Raw genomic sequence first — 22,749 nt, forward strand, 5'->3', positions numbered from 1 at the left:
AATTTAGAGCCTGGCAAAGCCTACCATTTTCCTGATGAGTATATCATATTCCTGTTTTTTAAATCTTTTTATGTGTACTGCACTAATGGCTTAGCTATGAACGCTTAATCTGAACAGGTTGAGTCTTAAAAGTGATCTATTTAATACCCAAGCTGACTGGCAATGTGGTATTTATCAAATCATTGCTGATGTAGGATAATATTAATCATGATTGAGTGGGTTTACTAGAAGTCTAACCCTTATATTCGTCACCCAAAGATTAGCGTGGTGACACCTTAGTCTTGTAATGATTTTTTCACTGGTCCTTTATAAGGATGAATTTGGTGATGTTTAATTAGATCTTTGAGGGGACTTGCACGGTTAAAATAATCTTTAGAAGACTAATATAATGAATAATATATGGAAGACCAAATTAATTAGGGGTTTACTCAAAGAAAGATCTAACCTTCACTAATCAATCTCCTGCTGTTATACTCCCATGAGTATTCCATTGAAATGTGTTCAGAAGTTCTAAAGTTTGCTCCGTACTTGCTATTGTATTGTAACTATTGTTTCCTGGCCTTGGATTGAATATAAAGGTACAATTTTACAAAATGAAATGCAGAGTAAGCTAAAGGATTTAGAGCTCGAGGCCAATGCATTAATTTTCGTGGGAGGAAAAGTAAGTGACCATGTTGACAGATTGCTTTTTATATGTAGCATCAGGTTCTGAAAATCTTCACCTTGCCATGTAGGTTTCCGTTGATATATTACCGTTGATGAAGCTGTTAAGCTTTGCGGTGGGTGTTCTTCCTGATCATGTTCCCAAGGTCAGTCTATAAATGATATAAAGATATAACCTTACAGCTTACTGCAAATAATTTCCTTTGTGTTCTTTATACTGAACTAGTTGTTGGCTTTGCTATCACCATAATGCCTGTGACATTGTTATCTGACAAGGTGCCTTCCAGTGTTTGTACAGAACTTTTTTATTTTATTTTGGATAAATAAATAAACTTCTATTAGATTTTCTGTCAAAGGTCCAGTGACAACATTACAGTACTTTATTTTGTATCCCTTAGTGTAGCATCTAAATGGTGAAGTGGCACAGTTTCTGATGCCAGTGTTATCCTTTTTCTTTTCTTTTTTTCTTTCTCTTGACCAATTTAAGTTAAGAATTTTCCAATATGTTTGTATTATTAACTATTTCAGGTCTGGAGATTCAACAACTCGATTTTGGAAAATTGCTGATGGAGCTTGTGACTCTAGTGTGCAAAATGAACCAGTAAATGTTGTGGTGCTGCAGCACTTCAAAGAAGGCACCAATGAGAAAAGCAAGGAACTCTCAACGGTGTTGACGTCATCACCGATATAGAAATATCATATTTCAACATCGTTTCTTTTTGAAAAATAACTTAGAAAGCGCAACATATTACATCAGTGCGTACATCAACACCGATGTAGAAAATAGGGGATCAACATTGTTTCTTAATTAAAAAATGATGTAAAAACTAATTTTATTACATCGGTACCTACGTCAGCACCAATGTATAAAATAGGGGATCAACATCGTTTCTTAATTAAAAAACGATGTAGAAACTAATCTTACTACATCGGTGCTTACATCAGCACCGATGTAGAAAAAAAATAACTTACTACAATGTTTGCTTATGGACTGATGTTGAAATTTTTAAGTTTTAATATTATTATAATAAAAAATGGTCAAACACCGTTGTTGAATCACAATTTTGACCGATGTAGAATACACGTTTTCTAATAGTGGTGCAGTGGATATTTGAGTTTGCTCTTAAACATATCGCACAGCCACACTGACATGTTATATTTTCAACATTATTTATAGTTACGAATCTCTAGTGGTGAGAAAGGTTAGGAGAAAAGACAGTCCTCTTTATATCCACGCCTATTACCAGAGAGATTGGTGGTAAAAGTACGAGGAACGATACCTTCACTAATAAAAATGAACATATTAATAATTAATATTTACTAATAAAAAATAATACAATATTTTATTATATTTTTAAAATTTAGGGGGTGGTTCATTGAAATACAATAAAGACTCAAACAATAAGAAAGCAATATCATTGAAAAGGCTTTAATAGCAAAGAATCTCAATTGGGTAATAATAATTTATTTTAAATTAACAGTGTAAAATTGTCAAAAATTTCTATAAAAAAACTATTATAGCAAAAGAAAGACATTCAAAGATGGTTATTTTTTTATTGAATTCAAAATATCATTTAACGAAGATTGACCAATATCATAAGAAATATTATTTGTGTTGTCATTAATTTTTTTATGAAAAATTATTAATTGGTTTTGATCAATTAGTTTAATTAAAAATGATAAATGTTAGAAATTTTATAATTTCTAATTAATTAATGTGAGCTACATATTACATTATAACCTTTATATTAGTTATTTATATTTTTTATGGATACAAAAAATTGATATGAATTTAATGAGCGGAAATCAATTTCACCCATTAGGGGATAATAAGAACCCTAATAAGTTTAAAATCTGAGATACGGTTATGGTCCCTAATATATCAAAGCATAAACAGCCTTTTATTCTCCCATTTGAAGAAAAAACAAAGGTCTCAAAAGAAATAAAGAGATTTGATCGAGGAAGGTCATCAAACCAATTATTTATAATTGTTCTTTGGATTCTGCTGCATCTATTTCATTAATCATTACTAAAACTTTTTTTGATAATCTAACATAATTTATTCCTAGTAATTATTAGTATTTTATTACCATCCCTAAAATTCTAACAATAAAATCATCTCACTTTAGTTTAGTTGATAGTTAACATTTTTAATTTTTAAGTAAGTCTTTAGACTATTTAATTTGAATGACTGACATTTGGTATGAGTATAATATTTTATATATGCTGTTAACGAATCATAACCCTTGTTTAGGAGATTATGTAGAGTGCTATTAGTTTGTTACCTATATAAAAGCACTATATATTCCTTTTCTATTCTCGTAATTATCAATGCAAACTTTGAGTTCTATCTTGAGAGACTTTAAACTTGTTTCAGGGTTGAAAGTAATTTTTTTCAGAAGTAGCTTGGCAGGTATTGGAATTGAACATGAGGAGTTGCATAGGTACACCTCGATCCTTTTGATGAATTTACCATTCTCTTATTTAGGTATGCCTGTTGGGGGTAATTCTAGGAGGGAGTGTTTTTGGGAGCCCATTCTAAATAAATTGAGAGGGAGGTTGGCTAAGTAGAAACATAAATCACTTTCATTGGGTGGCCGGATCACACTTATCAATTCAGTCTTGTCTTCTCTCCCCTTGTTCTTTTTGTCCTTTTTTTTAAAAGAAAAATCATCTTGTGTTGAGAAAAAAAAATCATTAGTATCGAAAGGAATGAGAGGTGGGGGTAGAGGGTGGGAGAAAGATTGTTTGGGTGAAGTGGAATGAGGTGTATTTACCTGAGGCACAAGGAGGTTTGAGGATTAAAAAAAATAGATTATTCAATATGGTTTTACTTGGCAAATGGAGATGGAGGTTAGCTTCTTATCAAAATGATTTATGGCTAATAGTGCTGAAATCGAAGTTTGTTAAGAGGAGATCCGGGAGAGATTCTACTTGATGGAAAGATTTAGTTGATGTTTGTGGGGTTGATGTCCGTAGGCAATAAATGGTTTGATAATAATATTGTATGGAAGGTGCGGGACGGTAAAAAATTGAAGTTTTGGGATTTTATTTAGCAGCGACAAATGGAAGAATTTGATCAATCCTAATCTGTATATCCTGATGAATTGAATTAAAATAATTCATTAATTCATTTTGATCCATTAACACTATTTTCATAGATTGTATTTATCCATTCCATTTACACAAAAAAAAAAATCTAAAATTTAATTATTTTTAATTTAAAAATTTAAAACATAATTGTTTTGGTTGACCTTGATCAAGATTAATCTTTTGTTGATATCAGTCAAAACTATTTTTTAGTCAATTCTCGTCTCATAACATTTTTTTGCCGATGTTGACTCAAATTATTTTTTTGTTGAAGTCGACTAAGAATATTTTGTTAGTCGATATCAACAAAAAATAATCTCAACTAATGTCGATAGAAAAATCCTAATTAGTATTAACGGTAAAAAAGTCTCAACTAACATCAACAAAAAATAACCTTGTGAATGTGAACAAAAATTAGACATAATTAATGTTGATCAAAAATCCTAATCTATGTCACCAAAAAATAACCATGACCAATGTTACAAAAAATTTTAGTCCATGTTTGCAAAAAATAACCACAACCAATGTTGGCAAAAATATAGCCTTCAAAGACATCGACCAAAAAAGTTCAATTAAGCTTGGGATTGCTAGTTAAGTTCTCCGCTTTTAAAATAAATAGATCGATATGGTTGTAAGGATCTTATTATATAAGACAAACCTAACAACAGAATGATAAAAAAAATATATTATGAGAGTATGATATATAGTAATAGATTAAGTAAAAGTGATCCAGATTTATGACATATTTAAATGTGGATATTTTATTTGTGAGAAGCTTAATTTTTAACAATTTGCTACTTGTGAAATATCTCTAGTGGTAAGAAAGACACCGTCATTGTTGTCTATCATGCATGCATCTCACGTACAACATGAGATTAGTTTTATTGATGGACTACACCGTCTCAATTCCGAGTTTTTGGGCAGCAATGTACGCAAACTAACTGCAGTACTATATACAACTTACAACAGCCACAGGGGCAACCAATGGTCGGGTTTAAATCCACAAATTTGTAACGCTCACAATTGATATTTTCATAGATGTCATCCCCACCACCAACTAATTTGGCATCATTCTCTTCATTAGTCTCTTTGACAACCTCACCTGCGAACACATGCATTAACTCTTAATTAACACATGAACCATTTATGATACAAATAAAATGGTAAATGCGATTGAGGATTAGATGAGAAAGAAATAATAATTAAAGTGAACATAAAAATTGAAGTATGAAAAATGGTTATATGATAATAAATTGGAAAAAAGATACAAAATGCCGGCAGGGGGATGGAGCCCTTTAAGATCGAACAAATAGGATTAGGAAACCCCTTGGATTAATGTAAACATCAATTTAAGGATATTAATTATCAATAATAAATAAAAAGGATTTAATATCTTGTTAGTTTCTTCAGTCAGGCTTTTTTTCCCTACAATTTTCTTTTTTCAAAGTGGTGCATAAATTAAGCAACAAAAAAAGAAGAAAATTTTAAAGGGATCATCTTAAAAATAATACACGGATAAATTTTTTAAAAAAATGTATAACTACATGGACAAAAAATATTTAAGTCTTGAAAAAAAATTAGATGAACATTTGTTACAAAAATATAATAGTAATATACATTTTTTTATAAATTTAATATATTTTTAAGTGTTTAACTAGTGATTTGAAAGAATTTATAGATATTCTCTATTTGAAATATTCGTGAGTAAAATGATATATAGCGCACCCTCTTTTAAATCCCTGGCTGCCACCTCTGAGGAGATAAGAAGGATCACGGCCAACATTCCTAGGATAACCCTTGCTATCTTCGTCTTTGAACCCATCTTTCAATGGCAAACTACGACAGATTAACTCAATTCGGATATATTTGGTATGAAAGATGAGAAAATTAGTGGGGATGTATTCTCTATATATAGGAGGGGAGGAGGGGCAGTGCCAATTACGCGTATAGCACATATATTAATTTAGTGTCTTTTAAAGAGTTAAGGAATCAATTTATTGGTAACAAAGACTCAAAGAGTATCAAAAGGTGTTATACTAATTGTAACCAATTATTCAATGATATCCAATTTTTACCAGAAAATAATCTTATTATATTAGTTCATGGGCTTAAAATATTGTTAAGGCATGAACAAATCTTGTACGTCTTTGTTGTAATAGCAGTCGCAATATAAAAGCTAATAATGTTTTCCAGGCGACGTGATTATGACTATTAATATATTATTAATAGTGATCTTTCAACAGCCAGTTCTCTCTCTCTTTATATATATATATATATATATATATATATATATATATATATATATATATATATATATATATATATATATATATATATATATATATATATATATATATTTATATAATTGGGGCGTTGCATATTAGTTCAGCCTATCCAACTGCTAAGAACCGATTTATTCTTAACGAAGAGTATCAAAGGTGTTTTATAATAAATTTGTTTTGAACGGCGGTGTTATATAATAATTGTAACCTACCATTCTACGACATCCAAATTACATATAATCGTATCATTTACTCGGGAACCATTAACGATAGAAAAATGAATTTTGCACACCCATTAGATGCATATATAACGAGGGTATTAGGCTATTAGATATATAAGTAATTGTTTACGGATTAGGATTCGTTTGCACCATATGAAAAATATTATGCTTACGCCAAATCTCAACCACTTAAGTTAAATAATCTAAAGGTTGAAATTAATTTACTAAAAACATAAAAAATGTTAATTAGCAAGTCATGTGAGTTAATTTTATCATTTTCAATTAAACTAATTGATCAAAATCAATTAACAATAATACCAGATAATATTTCTCATGAGATTTGTTAATTTTATCTTTATCAAAATGATATTTTGAATTCCATAAAAAAAAAACCATCTCTAGACAGATTTCTTTTTTTCTCTTATGAAAATCGTGGCTAAAAGCCTCTAATTTCTAACTGAACGGGGCAAAGTGACCCCTACAGATTGTCTTGCCACAAGACATTCACATAACTAGGGGGTGGTTCATTGAAATATAACAAAGACTCTAACAATAAAAAAGCAACACCATTGAAAAGGCTTGAATCAATCTTGAATGGCCAAGAATCTCAATTGGGTAATAATTAATAATTGATTTCAATTCACTAATATCAGATTAACAATGTAAAATTGTCAAGAATTTCTTAAAAAATTTATTGTAGCAAAGAAAGACATCCAGAGATGGTTTTTTTTATTGAATTCAAAATATCATTAAGTGAAGATAAGATTGACAAATATCATAAGAAATATTATGAGGTGTTGTCGTTAATTTATTTTTTTTATGGAAAATTATTAATTGATTTTGATCTATTAGTTTAATTAAAAATGATAAAATCATCTCACGTTACTTAATAGTTAACATTTTTAATTTTTAAGTAAATTTATTTCAGCCTTTAAAATATTTAAGTTGAATGGCTGAGATTTGGTATGAGTCTAATATTTTATATCTGATGTTAACGAATCATAACCCTTGTTTAGGAGATTACGTACGTAGAGAGCTATTAGTTTGTTGCCTATATAAAAGCACGATATATTCCTTTTGTACTCTCGTAATTATCAATGCAAGCTTACTATGACTTCTATAAAAAAAGTGATAATGAGAAAAGTCGAGTACAAAAGGATTATATCATGCCTTAATTATATATAGGAAACAAACTAATGACTCGTTACTGATAAACTTCTAAACAATTATATATCTAATAGAGGTGATGGAAGAGAAAGAAAATAATAAATGTGTTTGAGGATGAGATGAGATAAAAAAAAAAAAATAGAACTAAAGTGGACATAAAAATTGAAGTATGAAATTAAAACCTTCAATAATAATAATTAAGTTGGAGAAATATACAAAATGCCAGAAGGGGAGTCTTTTATTATCGAACGAATAGGATTAAGAAACCCAAGTACTGTAAATATATTTTAAATTTAATATTTCTAATTTTCTGTCGAATAACATTTTAAGGATATTAATTAAAAATTAATAAATAAAAGGAGCTTAAATATCTTGTTTGTTCCATTAAAGCTATCTTGAGAGACTTTGAACTTATTTTGGGGTTGAAAGTTTATTTATTTTTTTTCAAAAGTAGCTTGGCAGGTATTGGAGTTGAACATGAGGAGTTGCATAGGTAGGCCCTCGATCTTAAATTGGCATTTTGATGAATTTACCATTCTCTTATTTAGGTATTCCGTTGGGGGTAATTCTAGGAGGGAGCGTTTTTGGGAACCCATTCTAAATAAATTGAGAGGAAGGTTGGCTAAGTGGAAACATAAATCACTTTGATTGGGTGGCCGGATCACACTTATCAACTCAGTCTTGTCTTCTCTCCCCTTGTTCTTTTTGTCCTTTCTTAAAATTTCATCTTGTGTTGAAAAAAAATTATTAGTATCGAAAGGAATTTCTTGAGAGGTGGGGGTGGAGGCTGGGAGAAAGATTGCTCGGGTGAAGTGGAATAAGGTGTATTTACCTAAGCCACAAGGAGGTTTGGGGATAAAAATTGTTAGATTATTTGGTATGGCTTTACTTGGCAAAAAATATTCTTAATATGACTTTTTCTTAAAAAAATTAAAAATTAATGGTTCTAAAATGATTTTCTCTAAAACTGTTTTAGAATGTAAATCATTTAAGATAATTTTTTAAAGAATCGTTTAACAATATTATTTATTGAAAAAAAATATTAAAAAAAATGAGGATTCTATAATGGTTTTTCCAAAAATTATTTTAAAATGTAATTTTTTTAAGTTGATTTTTCAAAGAATTATATTAGAATATTTTAAAAAAATTGACTAGAAATTAATTACAACTATCCAAACATATTTGCACGTATATTTATGTTTATTTCTTTATTTAAATAATATAATTTTACTGAAAATGAATAATAATAAACAATTAGCCTGAAAAGGTCTATGACAAAATGCTTCCATAATAATAATAAACTATGCTACCATAGTGAATCCCCACTGAACCTAATTAGCAATATACAAAGTTTTGAAATTAACTTCCATAGGTTTATAGATATGACGGAACAAATCTTCAGTCAAATAGCTAATTATTTTATACAATAATTAATAAAAATCAACCAGTTACAGCAAAGTGACACTAACAGTTGGTGTGCTAAAATTTTCATATAAGCATCATATGGAGGAAGTCATACTTGCCAGTTGTTCTCAGATGACTGATCATCCGATCGAAAAATGATGAATCTTCCATTTCACAGAGTAGTGCAACAGGTTAAACCATCCAGTCCCTGCAACATAAACAAACGTTATATCTAAGTGTTGGTTACATTAATACTATCTACCTTCTTATCCATAGAAAAGTACTAACCAACAAATTGGTCAAAATGTCATACTTCACTCCGTATCATAACTAGCTCAGGGAACTAATTCCTTAAGTTGATTACATTAAGCACACGATAATTCTAACAGTGCTGCAATATTCTACCTAAAGTGAGAGAGTAAGGTAGGTTGGTACATTTAAAAAGACCAAAGCATTCTTACTTCTTTATAATTCAGTTTTTGTTAAAGATATTTATGTTATTTTATAATTTATATATAATACAGGTAAATATTTTTTCCTTTCATTCATTTTCTTTTCTATATATCAAACACCCTACCAAAATCACTTGGTTTGACACTAACTTGGTTTTCCTTTTTTGTCCTTTCCCTGTCTTTTCTTTAGCTGTCTAAAACGCATAATAATTAGTATATCACAAAAGGTAATGGTTGAAGGAAGAGGGAGGAAAAAAGAGCATGCCTTTCAACCAAAAAAGGATTCATAGGTGGAGGCCAATTCTTGAAAGTAAGGATTCATAACTATAGAAGGCACACACCAGAAAGCAGAGAAATGAACCACAACTGCAAATGGACCAAAAAAACATAGTTTATAAATGATCTTTGAATTTCTTAGCTAACTAATTATAATAATATATGAAACCAAAGAGATTTAAACTAATTGAATTCATATAAAGAAAAGAGACTCGCTGGGTACTTTTTATTGGTGGCATGAGAGATGTGGTGTTCCCATGATTTTTGAGAGTCTATTTTGATAACCTTAGACTTTTGAGCTCTTTTTTCTCCTCCATTTCTTTCTGCTTCTGCTGCTTCTTTAAAAGGGTCTACGCATACAAAAATGCTTCGGAGAAAATGTGACTGTTTGAGCAAGATAGCACAAACAAATGCTGATTTATCATTTTCTAATTAATTGTTTTTGTTGTTTTGAATAAGACATTTTTTAGCTTGATATATACGGGATACAATAAAAATAATCTAGCGGGGCATCTAGATTAGCCAATCCAATGGTCATGGTTCACACATGTGGTTCATACAAATATAACATAAGTCCAACTTTTTTTTCTACGAAAATAATAGTATTAATATTTAGAAATTTTCCAAATTAAGGTAAATGGCAATTTTCCTAAGTTGTCAGCTTTTCTTGATGCCTCGTGGTATAAAAACAATCAATGCTAGTTATGGCTTAGCCTCCAAGTTTAGGAGGATGGATATGCTCTTAATTGGTAATTTGATAGAGTAAGAAAAAGTGTATATCATTTTAGTCATGACATAAAAATTTATAATTAAAGTAAGATATATTTGTGGCCCATAAGTAACAGTAAAACACGTTGAATAATAGTAAGAATACTAAGATCCCAAAAGAACAGAACTAGAGGTTGTGAGAGAAGACATCTCTATGTTCATCACTCCCTCTCTCACACAAAAACAAGCTTTTGAAATGACAAAGAGACCGAAGGATAATTAATTACTATTTCCTAACAATTTTTTTTTATGGATTCAAATATTTTTAACGAGTTAACTGCTTTCTTTTTCTTTTTCTTTTTTTGAACAAGGAGGAATCATTAGAATTCAGTAATTTTTTTATTGAAAAAGAGATCATTATTATGTACACAGTAACGTTTAAAAATCTGGAAAAGAAAACACAAATTACATAATGCAATGGCCGGAAAAAATTAATAGTATAACAGAACAAAAATTTAACGGTTGGAAAGGGGTTTGCACATTATAAATTTGTGCAAATAGTAACAATTTGAACAACTAATTGACATTCTCATTTTTCATTTGTGACCTCTAGTATCCAATTTCAAGTTCAGTTAATTTTATTTTCCAGATTCAAGGTAAAAAAAATATTCAAATTCAATCTTAATTAATTTTTTTTAAAAAAATTCAAGCTTAGTTTTTTTTATATTCAATCTTAGTTAATTTTTTTTTCATATTCATTCTCAAATTTTTTCTGGATCAATTTTTTTTACCGATGAATCCAAATCAATTTAATTGGCAAAGTTATATGAAATTTTTATAAAATTGCAACATGTCTCTTTCAACTCAAAATTTATAAAATCTTCAACTTCACAAGATTTGTGGATTTGACATGTATATTTTTGAGTTACAAATTCAAACAATGATATTAATATGTTAAACCAGTCACTTATGTCTGATGACATTTTGCAAGGTTGAACTCCTCCAATACAATTTACAATTAATGAAACTCCATATAATATGGGATACTATCTTGCAGATGATATTTATCTGGATTGGTCAACATTTGTGAAGACCATAACAATGTCACAAGATCCTAGAAAAAAATTATTTACAAAATGTCAAGAAGCAGCCAGAAAGGATGTGGGACGAGCATTTGATGTGCTCAAGTCTTGATTTGTAATTATATGTGGTCCATCACGTGCCTGAAACATAGATATAATGAAGGGTATAATGTTGACATGCATAATATTACATAACGTAATTGTCAAAGACAAACAAGATATGTTCAATGGGAAGGTAGATGTTGATTATGATCACGTAGAAAATGACATTTCAAATGTTAAAATATCTTGTAGTATTCCTCCTAACATTGTTACATACTTGCAAATAAGACGTGTTATGCATAAAAGAGGAATTCATCAACTTGAAGTCGATTTTGTGTAGCATATTTGGAAACGTTACCGTTATAACAATAATGAATTTTTTTTACATTAATGTTTTTTAATTTTTTATTATCTAATTTATGCATTTTTCATTTCTTTAACATTTAGTCATAAATAAAAATTAAACTTATGTCCATTCTCCTATTTCTTAATATTTATTAATTTTAATTGGTTAATTTAACTTAACAAATAATTAAATAAAATATTAAAATATAGGGTCCACAAAAAATTGTCTAAGATCCCAAATTGAGATCTACCACTAAAGATGGTCTTAGTATTCTCTCTAAATTGATATATTAACAATAATACAATATCTGTTATTATAAAATTATAGTAATGTTGTAATATTGTTAATTGGAAATTAAATTATAATATTATTTACAATTAATAAAAAAATATTTAAATAATATATCAATAATATTTTTATTACGTCAGCTAATATACATATTTAAATAATCCTGATTTGCAAAGGCATTTTCATTAGTAAATTTCTCCTAATGGGGTTCATTACACTTCAGCGAATGTACAAATTAACGAGTATAGGTTGCATTTTTATTACGTCAAGCATATAAACGAAAGCTTGAAATTGTTACTTTGGTGCAAACCCTAGTTCTTTACTTGGATGTTTATTGAATCGTGTACTTATCAGTAGTAAAATGATCAGGATCCAAGTAGCAAATTTGATCAGGTTCGCCATTGTTCCCGGTAAAATGGACAGGCATTTCTAAATTACTCAATATAGGTCCTCACACACACGTGTGTGTGTGGATATAACAAATTACATATCATACGACATGGTTCGGCCGACAGTGTTTCCACCTTACAATTTACTGGTCCACTATGTAACAATTTGGGGCCAACATTATCTGTCATAAGTTCCAACTTCCAACTCCCTTCCTCGCACGCAATCTCGATCCCTAAACCAGCCACTCAAATCCTATACCCTATAATAGGTGAGATGCAAGACACGCTCCCACGTACCCTCATTCACCTCAAACCCTATAGCAACAAATTAATGCTATTCTCCTTACAATCCTAAAATCTCCCTCAAAAACAATAATAGAGAATGGAGGTAATTTTGTACAGCATCACTTAATAATATATATATATATATATATATATATATATATATAAGAGGTGTTTCTGTAATTGCCACAGATGCAGGAATATTATCAGGTATAATGTAACAAATATTAGGGAATGTTGAAGGAATTTATTTTAATAAATAATAATGAATATTCAGTTTTTGTATTGGAGATTAAAATCAATTTGATCATTTGGGTAATATTAAATAATTGATATTAATTTACCCCGTGTCTCATGATATGAAAATAAAATATAACAAAAAAGATGATTTTGTTTTGTTACTTAATTAACAACCACACTATTAATTACGGAAAGACTTTTAGAATCAGTCATATATTTGACAGACTAGGATATTTATGGATCATACTCGGACTAAGTGAATAATTCATTTCCAATGAACATTTTACATGTCAATTACATTATAATTTGTTAATTGATTGACCCTTCATGTGTACGAGAAAGTTTTGAGTTTTATAATAGTACATATTTCCTTATAGTTAATGCTTTAATTTAGTATCTTTCTTATTTTATTTATAAAAAAATTTACAAGCTATATACGTCATTAATGCAGTAGAGGGTCTAATACCACGGGAGGAATAATGTGAAAATTCAAATTTTTTTTATATAGATCACGTATATTTTTTGAGACATAATCTCATTCGAGTTGGATAGTAACCCGCCGGCTGACCTCAATATGGAGGTGTATTTTAATTATATCAATAAAATTTTTATCAATCAATCATGAAATCATAAAAATAAATTTAATATTATATTTTAACTTAAATTCTTAAAATTTATATTTATGAGTCTTATTAATGTTTAACTTTCTCATCTCTTTATATGATGAGGTTTCATCCTACACTTAAATTTCAACAATTATCAACAATAAACTTCAAACTTAAACTTACGCGTTTCAAGATCAGATTTAACTGTATATTTAAAGGTTATTGGTCAATCATACATCATATTTTATTCATCATCACGAATTCCACTTGTGAAATGTTTCTAGTGGTATGGAATGTCGGGAGAAAAGACAGGCATCGTCGCTAAATATCTATTCATGCCTCTCATAACATGAGATTTTATTCATGAAATATATTGTAACATTATTAAGTACGTAGAACTACATTGCCTCATTATTTATTTGTGATTCTTAATTATGTTGAGATTGAGCAGCACCTTAAGCATCTTCCCAGTGCATTCTGAAACGCTTGACCTTGGAAGCCACCACCAATATTAGGGAATCCACTACCACCAATGCCTGGGATTGCACCACCGAGGTAAACCCCACCAATGACTAGGTAGGATGGAACCACACCAATATAACCACCACCAATATTGCCTGGGACAACACCACCAATGAAATTCCCACCAATGCCTGGGATGCTAAGTTTGTTAACATCATGAATACCACCAACTAATTTGGCATCACATGCAAACACATCAACTCTTCACACATTAACTAACCATTTTGAATAGAAAAATGAATCTTGCACTGTTATGACTTTGGCAAGTGCACCAAATCGTGACAAGTAGTAAAGCTCGGAAGTCCGAGTATCGTGTCCACAGGGATTTTATTGCACTTTTTCAATACCTCTCAATTTGTAAGTGGGAGTAAAGTAGTAAAGTAGGAATAGTAAAGAGTGCTATTACTAAAACAAATAAGTAAAAGGAAAAACAATTGATAGAAATGCCAAGACCAGACAAACCCAATTGGCCTATGATGCATGTAAGTATGATATTCATTACCAATGAAATGGTGTTAGTTCTACCCACATCTGTTGACTACTTGCCCCTGATGCCTCACGTTAGCAAGCCTATTTTAACTACCTATCTCCCAAATGCCTTTGCGAAGATTCAATAATTAAAATGCGTTAAGATTAAGTTCTAGATGTTGCTTAGATGCATGGGCAGTGAGTTATCATTCTATGCCTAGCAATGCTAACCCAATGATTCTTTTCTTTAGATGTTCTATTAGGTGTTACCCTTTCCCAAGCGTATAACCCCTAAAACTGATGCATGCATTGAATCTTAAATATTATTGAGAATTACCCTCTCCCGAGCGATTAAAACCCAAAAAAAGATCTAAGAATGAATGCAAGAATAAAAGAAAAGAAATAGAACAGAAAAACCTGGAATAAATTCCTTTGCATTGATAACTCTTTAAAGCTCATTGTACATCGTTGGCTTTTTAGGCCTGCCAGGCCCTAGCTAGGGGTTTAGCCACTCATGGCCATTGAGGGCTTACAACTGGGGATGAAAGAAAGGCTAGGCTAACAAAACAAAGAATGTAGAGAGGGAAGAAAACTCAGGCTTGGAGTACTGAGAGTGATGTTCTGAGATGGGATGATCTTTCCTTGGGACTGCCTCTCTATTTATAGTGGCTGAAGTGGGCTTACGGGCCTTCGTAGTTGCGCTCAGCGCCACACCTCGCGCTTAGCGCGTTCAGATCGCGCGCTGGGCGCGCCATGCACGCTGGGCCTGTGCTTCTGTTGGATCGGGCGCTGGGCGCCTGTGCGTCTGTTGGATCGGGCGCTGGGCGCCTAGCTGGGCTTAGCGCGCGTAACGGTTTCTGCCACGCTCAGCGCCTCCAGTTAGTTGCTCGCTTAGCGCCTGATGCGCGCTGAGCGCCCCTATTGGATTGGGCCTGCTTCAGAATTTTTTCTTTTTTTCTTCCTTTCTGTGCCACTTTTGCTAAATGCAACCTTATTTTTCGTATCTGCAACCAGAAATTCAATTTAAATTAATTTTCTCACTTTTAATTATAAATAACTGCTAAATAATTAATTTTAAGCCAAAATTTGACTATTTAACTCTATAAATTCACAATTATTTAGCAGTTATCATGCACACCCACTATATTAGGTGTATATACTTTGTTAGGAAAGAGAAAGATAAGAGAGGAAAAAAAAGAAAATGATAAATGAGATTGATGAGAAAGAAAAAAGAATTCAAGTTTAAAGTAGATAAATAATATTCAGTTTAGGGATATAGAAAAAAAAATTTGAAGGTGCCACATGCTAATATAACACCACATATATATACTAATGAGCGTCAATTGACCATCTGTCAAACAAATAAGTAATTAGCATATAAGTGACACATGCACGACAATAAGGACAAAAAGTAATAATATTGTATAACTTTTTAGAGATTAAAATAAAGGAAATTATTTTAAAGGGAAAAAAAATCCAATTTCTGGATTATGTAGGAACTAAAAACATATTAGACATGAAAATTAATAAAGAAAAAAAACTTAAATATTTTGTAGCTTATGTAATTATATTTTTTTTATTCTTTGTAATTTATTTTTGAATGGTCATTGTAATTTTATTCTTTTTCTCATTATTTCGTTTTAACTCCTCAAGTATATCTGTTTTCTCATTATTTTGTTTTAACTCCTCTAGTATATCTATTTTTTTCTAGTCCCTATAATATATTTAGTTTATTTTCAATTAGTCCTTGAGAAAAAGAAACAAAAAAGGAAGTAAAAAATAGTTAACAACTTAAAACATAATACATAACATAATAAACTAAATAATAATAATAATAATAATAATAATAATAATAATAATAATAATAATAAAATAAACTAAATAAAACAAAACATGTAATATGATAAACTAAAAAAGAATAAAATTTAAATTAGCATGTTTTACAGTGAAATTATATTAACTTGTGATATGATTTTTGGACCATTTTTAAAGTAGGTCATTAAATTTTATTTTTTATATATATACCATATTAAATTGGGTCAAATAGTAATTTCCTGGTTGGACTAGGTCAATGATCAGACAAATTTTTACTACATTGTATTGTATAGGAGAGAAAAAGAAAAATTAAAATTAAAAAATCTAATTGAGAAAAACAAATAAGCAAAATAGGATTTTTCATTCAATATTTGCTAAAATTCATTCTAGTGGTGGATCCTATTTTTAGCTTTGCACATAAAATTAATAATAATATTTTTTATAAACTTAGTTATCATTAATTAAATAACTATTTATTAGAAGTTAAATATTAAAATAATTGTATAAAACAAAATCCATCCCTTTTAATACATGGGAGGCTCTGTCAATTACTATTCTGGAAGAAGAAAACAAGGTAGGTCTAGAGAGATGTAAGAACAATCTCCATGGTAGGTTGTTGCTCTCCAAAGGGGATTCTTCTCCCAAGATATAGGTTTTGCGCGAACAACTTTCCAAGTTATGGGTGCATCTTGGTCGGTGGCGAATGATCCCTCTTGGCAAGGGATTCTTTGAGTTCTCTTTTGCTTTTGTGGAGGATTTACGTAAAGTCTTGGCGATGGGTGTTGGGTGAATTGGAGGGGAGTAAACCTTTTATACCAATGAGTCATGAGTAATTATATAAGAGAACTTAACACCACACTTTAACTTAAAATCTTAAGATTCAGATCATCTCCTCACTCATATGGTGCTCAACTTTTCCACTTCGGACTTCACCTCACACTTGTATTCCAACAATCTCCCCTTCAAGTGTGAGTTTCTTCCACATGATAATCTTCTCCTAGGGCGGAAGTCATTATTATCCACGAGTATAGCTATTAGAGCTCACATACACTAGGTACTTGCGGTACTTGCACTCTATCCACGGGACACACCATATGGGTCTACCACCAGAAAGACTTTTGATACAAGGGATCCCCAAGGAAGTAAAGGATCCATCGTCATTGTCTTACTCGTCTGAACTGATCACCTAATCAAACCATCAACTCTGATACCAGTTGTTGGGTAATTGAGGGAAGTAAATACCAAAAAAATTTACACTAATGAGTCATGAACAACCACATAAGGAAACTTGACACCATACTTTAATCCAAAATCTTAAGGCTCAGGTTTATGAGTTTTCTTCTCACTTATATGATGTTCAACTTTTCCATTTCAGACTTCACGTACTCCAAGTCTTGGACTTTTAATCGTGGAGCACTTCGTCTTTTCTTGTGGACTCCAAATTTTCAACACGACTGTGCGACAATCCAATGTAAAATGTTGGTTGAGGATCCATGGCCCTCCTCAAGAATATTGGAGAGACAATATTTTGTTTGCCATTGCCAGAGGCGTGGGTGTGCCCCTAGCCCTTGATGTGGCCACCACCAATAGAGATTACGGTCACTTTGCTAGAGTTTTGGTGGAGGTTGACCTAACTCTCCCTTTACGTGAGCATTCTCTGGATAAATGTAGACATAAGCACGGGGTTATTCTTATCCAGCCTAGAGTAAGCAATAAAGAAGGTAAAGAACAGGGTACGCGAAACTCCTCGAGGGGGGAGAAGCAGATTGCTAAACAATACGTGCCTAAGGGCAGCCATATCATGACTTGCCTATTCCTATCCTGGAGCCAGTGCTTTGATCACTCTATCTTTGTTCAAAGTCAACAGAAGGGTGGATACATGGGCAGCTCCCTTATCCTCCTGTGATGAATCGCTCCACCCGGAGTCGCCTTCTGGAGATGAATTGGTGATGGATTCCATCAATGAGGCCGTGCAAGTCCAGCAAGATTTGCATGTCCTGGCTAAGACCTGGGGCGATATGGCTCAAGAGGATAGCTGCTTTACTCCTTATCAGAGTCACAGCACACAAAACTTAACAGGAAAAAGGGCAAGAAGGTTTTCTCTTTGCGGGATATCAAAGCCCAAGGTCGGCGCTGTTTCACACTCGTTGGTATGATGAAAGCTTTATTTTGGAACGCTAGGGGTGTGGCCAACCAGCTCAGGATTTTCTTAAAAAGCTCTGTACTCACAATCTAGATTTTATGGTTATTGTGGAATGCTAGCCATAGTGAGAGCAATGACGAATATCATGTTAGTGACCATGACACTATTCATAACACAATTATAATGATAATGATGGAAGTATCGATAACAGTGATTATATTGTTGGTAACGGTTTATAATAGTGATTACTAAGTTAGAAGTATATTAAAATGATATAAATTAAATTTTTAATAACTCAACAAAAAAAAAACCACAAGTAGGTTTTTATAAATTTTTTAGATATTTTACCGTTAAATAAAGTTTTTATTTAAATTTAAAATATTTTAATTTTAATCTTTCATTTTAATTAATGTAATAATTGAGATTGATTATATATATATATATATATATATATATATAAAATTTTATTCGTGTAACTTCAACAATTACTACACTCATTTAGTAATTTGATATATAATATGATTTATATAAATTCAATCATTGTATTATATTTATATATTATTAAAATTATTTATTAAATTTTATCAAAATTAAACATTGATAAATAAATAATCAAATGATTCATATTTTTTAATATTTTAAAAATTTATACTATATTAATTTTAATTTATATAAATAAGATAACAAATAAATTTCAATTTAAAAATAAATTTTAATAAAATATTACTCAATTCAAATTATTAAATGTTATAATAATTACTTAAATTATGCCAGTACCATCTAATCCATATATATAGATAGTAACATTAGAAGTAATAGGCAAGATTTATTATGTGACAAATTATTTTACAGTAGATAATTGAGTTTACTCTTAATCTTAATGAGGCAATTAAGCGCAACGAACGACAAAATATATATCCAACAGTAATTCTAGTAGTATCCCTGGCGGTAAGAAAGGTCAGAAGAAAAGACAGGACTTGCTGTCTATCCATATGTGCCTCTCATAACACGTACCGGATTTTATTCATGAAATATGTTATTATGATAAGTACGTTATGTATCCTCTGATAGCTAGGGCATCAGCCCATTAATAAAGCAACATCTCTCACTGCAACTCACAACAGCTTGCCTTTACGGCTATCCTCCTCCTCAGATGCCACCACCAACACCACCAAAGCCAGGGTTGTTGAAGCCACCGCCCAAGCCAGGGTTGTTGAAGCCACCGCCCAAGCCAGGGTTGTTGAAGCCACCGCCACCAAAGCCAGGGAAGCCGCCGCCACCAAAGCCAGGGAAGCCGCCGCCACCAAAGCCAGGGAAGCCGCCGCCACCACCAAAGCCAGGGAAGCCGCCGCCACCAAAGCCAGGGAAGCCGCCGCCACCAAAGCCAGGGAAGCCGCCGCCACCACCAAAGCCAGGGAAGCCGCCGCCACCACCAAAGCCAGGGAAGCTACCAACACCAAAGCCAGGGAAGCCACCACCAAAGCCAGGGGAGCCACCACCAAAGCCACCATAGTTGACCCCACGACCACCAGACAAGCCAGCACCAGTGACTGGAAAGCCACCACCAAGGTAACAATTATTATTATGATCAAAAGAATAACATTAAGAAAACCCTTATATTGTAAACGTAACATCCTTTAAATTCAAAGGCTCGGTTAATGAATGTTTTAAGGATATCAAATAAAAATTAATCAATACAAAAGTCTTAAATAATAGAATTTTGTTAATTAGTATATGTAACTACACTTCTTTTTGTTTTTCATTCCTGACTTTTTTTTTAAATGGTCATCCTATTTTTTTTTTCATTTTGATTCTTTATATTTGGTTTTAGCCCTTAATATGTATTATTTTACTTTTTTATTATATTTCCTGTAATTTTTAATTGGTTGGTAATATTTAGTGTATTTTGAATTGGTCTCTTTGATAAAAAAAAATGGATAGAATTGCAAAAGGATAGTTTAGGGGGGGGAAATAAGAACAAAATTAAAGAAAAAAAAGAAAAGAACATATAATTATAGGACAAAAAACCATATTCAAGCGAATAAAGAAATTAAATCATTAAACGTTTATAACAAAAATATATTAGTAATATCTTTAGATAAATTTATTATAGTTTAATTACTAACATTCTCTTAATTTAAAATACTGAAGAGAATATGATGCAAAATGATATATAGCTCACCCTCTTTCAATTCTCTGGCTGCCACATCTGAGGAGATTAAAATGAGCATGGCCAGAAGGCCTGAAATAAGTAATGCTATCTTCCTCTTCGAGTCCATCTTAGTTGAGTAGTAAACTATAATAGATATACTCAAATGAAATATATTTGGTAATGAGAAGATTAGTGGGCATGTATACTCTATATATAGGAGGGGGAGGGAGAAGTTGGGACCTTTCTCTTAATTTGCGCCGTAATGTATTAATTCAGTTTTTTCTAGAGTTAAGAACCGCCTTGTTTTTAATCATCTCCAGCTCGATATGCATCTCCATTTTCAATGGTAAAAAGTTGTAGGCTATGAAATTGAAGCACACAGCAATTATTGTACGTAACTACTTGTATCAACTTGGTATGTGAGTAGACACCTACATACTGTAGTTTGCTGTCATATATAATATCATTTTTTTATATATATACCATAAGTATAAAATAATTTAAAGGACTAAATTAAATACATTTTTTAAGTATTTTCGATTTTTTTTTCTAATTAAGATTAAAATTTTGTTTTAATAATCTATATATATTAGCCTTTCATTAATACGAAGTCTTTAAAAGGTGGATTACCAAAGTTAAATTTTAATTTTAACAAAAATACGTAAAGAAAACACTTTAAAAACTGTAAGTTTATTAATGAGGTTTAGCCCAACTAGTTAAATAATGTCAAAAATGTACCTAAATTATCATTATGATAAATTTATTACTTTTTATAATAATTATTTTAAGAATCATATCAATCGTAATTTATAATTATTAAAAGATAATATAAAAAAATTACACTACCAATATACAATTACTAAACTCTTGTTATAAATCCTCGACACTTGAGTTTAATTTCTACAAATAAAAAAATTGTAATTTTTTTCCAATTTAAATTAGATTTTAATATATATTTTGTCTTTGTAAAATAAGAAAATTTTAGTTTTGATCCTTGTAAAAAAAACTATTTGATTTTTATTTCTTAAAAAAATCATTATTTTTCCCTATTGTCATGTTCAATTTGTTAAATGTTTATATTTTAATGTAATGTTAGGTGACTATCTTGTGGTGAATTTTGGATCCTTAATTAATGGAATAATTTAATTAAATAATAATAATAAAGATAAAAACATATAGGTTAAAATCAAAATTTTAATGTATCTAACCAAATAACTTAGATATCTTATAATTATGATCTAGTCATCTCTTGTTTTGAAATTGCTGACTCATTGTCATTGTTGTTGAACTAACCACTTGCCAATTTGCCAAATTCATTAAATCAAGATGGACAACATTTTCTTAAAAGAATTTTAAACTTTTCTTTGAGGAAATTAAGTTGTGTACGTTGGCATGATCTTCTTTGTAAATATGTTTTAGATATCTTACTTTGATCCTTTGGATGATATGTTGAAATTTTAAAATGGATAAAACACTATTTTAATTTCTGAAAGTGTAAAATATGAATAATTTAGTCTCTGAAATTTTTAAAAAATCAAAATAAATCTCTAAGATGTAAAATAAACCCTAAACTTAATTACATATTATTACCTTAGTTCTTAAATATAGGTTAATATTATCACCTAACCACAAGATTTTTAAAATTTTGGAGTAAAATTATTGAGATGCACTATGAGGTACGTTTTTTTTATATATATAATTTTATTACTTTTGAAGATCTAATGTGATAACACTAAACTTTTAGGGACTCGAATTTAAATTCCTAACATATATAATATTTATCTACCTTAAATAGTGTACGTTAGGGATCAAACTTAGTGGTTTTATATTTTAAATAGATTAAAATCAAGGAATTTGTATTTTACCACAATAAAAATTCACTAATTTTACGTAGACTAAAAATAAATATTTCAAATTTTAGGGGAATAAAAACAAAGATAATTAATAAAATCAAAATAATATATAATTCTTTCAATTATATGTAAAAGGCTGTTGTTAATTACCACCGAATGGATAGATGATGTGGTGTGGGCAATCAAAACAAAGAAAAACAATTGGGCTTGCAAATACTTATATTGGCTTTTTTTAGGGGACTTATATTGGTTCTTAAGA

General features: G+C 30.5%; 2 protein-coding genes across 2 annotated transcripts; both read right to left on the reverse strand.

Annotated features, from left to right (window-relative positions):
* Positions 1-4,498: 4,498 nt before the first annotated feature.
* LOC114399927 (nodulin-16-like) lies at positions 4,499-5,663 on the reverse strand. Its single transcript, XM_028362158.1, has 2 exons — positions 5,479-5,663; positions 4,499-4,855 (listed from the first exon to the last, which is right to left on the reverse strand). The coding sequence occupies exons 1-2, from the start codon at positions 5,573-5,575 to the stop codon at positions 4,656-4,658; spliced, it is 297 nt and encodes a 98-aa protein (XP_028217959.1). The 5' UTR covers positions 5,576-5,663; the 3' UTR covers positions 4,499-4,655.
* Positions 5,664-19,291: 13,628 nt separating this feature from the next.
* LOC114399902 (acanthoscurrin-2-like) lies at positions 19,292-20,825 on the reverse strand. The gene is made up of 2 exons (XM_028362128.1): positions 20,668-20,825; positions 19,292-20,035 (listed from the first exon to the last, which is right to left on the reverse strand). The coding sequence occupies exons 1-2, from the start codon at positions 20,762-20,764 to the stop codon at positions 19,635-19,637; spliced, it is 498 nt and encodes a 165-aa protein (XP_028217929.1). The 5' UTR covers positions 20,765-20,825; the 3' UTR covers positions 19,292-19,634.
* Positions 20,826-22,749: the final 1,924 nt, after the last annotated feature.

The sequence above is a fragment of the Glycine soja genome, chromosome 2 (genome assembly GCF_004193775.1).
Source record: "Glycine soja cultivar W05 chromosome 2, ASM419377v2, whole genome shotgun sequence".
Classification (NCBI taxonomy): domain Eukaryota; kingdom Viridiplantae; phylum Streptophyta; class Magnoliopsida; order Fabales; family Fabaceae; genus Glycine; species Glycine soja.

What these genes read in the sequence shown, in the direction of transcription:
- LOC114399927 (XM_028362158.1), bottom strand. Translation starts at nt 5,575, where the DNA reads ATGGGTTCAAAGACGAAGATAGCAAGGGTTATCCTAGGAATGTTGGCC. An exon ending in AGCCAGGGATTTAAAAGAGG is followed by an intron (nt 4,856 to 5,478) that starts GTGCGCTATATA and finishes ATGTGTTCGCAG; the next exon opens with GTGAGGTTGTCAAAGAGACT.
- LOC114399902 (XM_028362128.1), bottom strand. Translation starts at nt 20,764, where the DNA reads ATGGACTCGAAGAGGAAGATAGCATTACTTATTTCAGGCCTTCTGGCC. An exon ending in AGCCAGAGAATTGAAAGAGG is followed by an intron (nt 20,036 to 20,667) that starts GTGAGCTATATA and finishes GTGGCTTTCCAG; the next exon opens with TCACTGGTGCTGGCTTGTCT.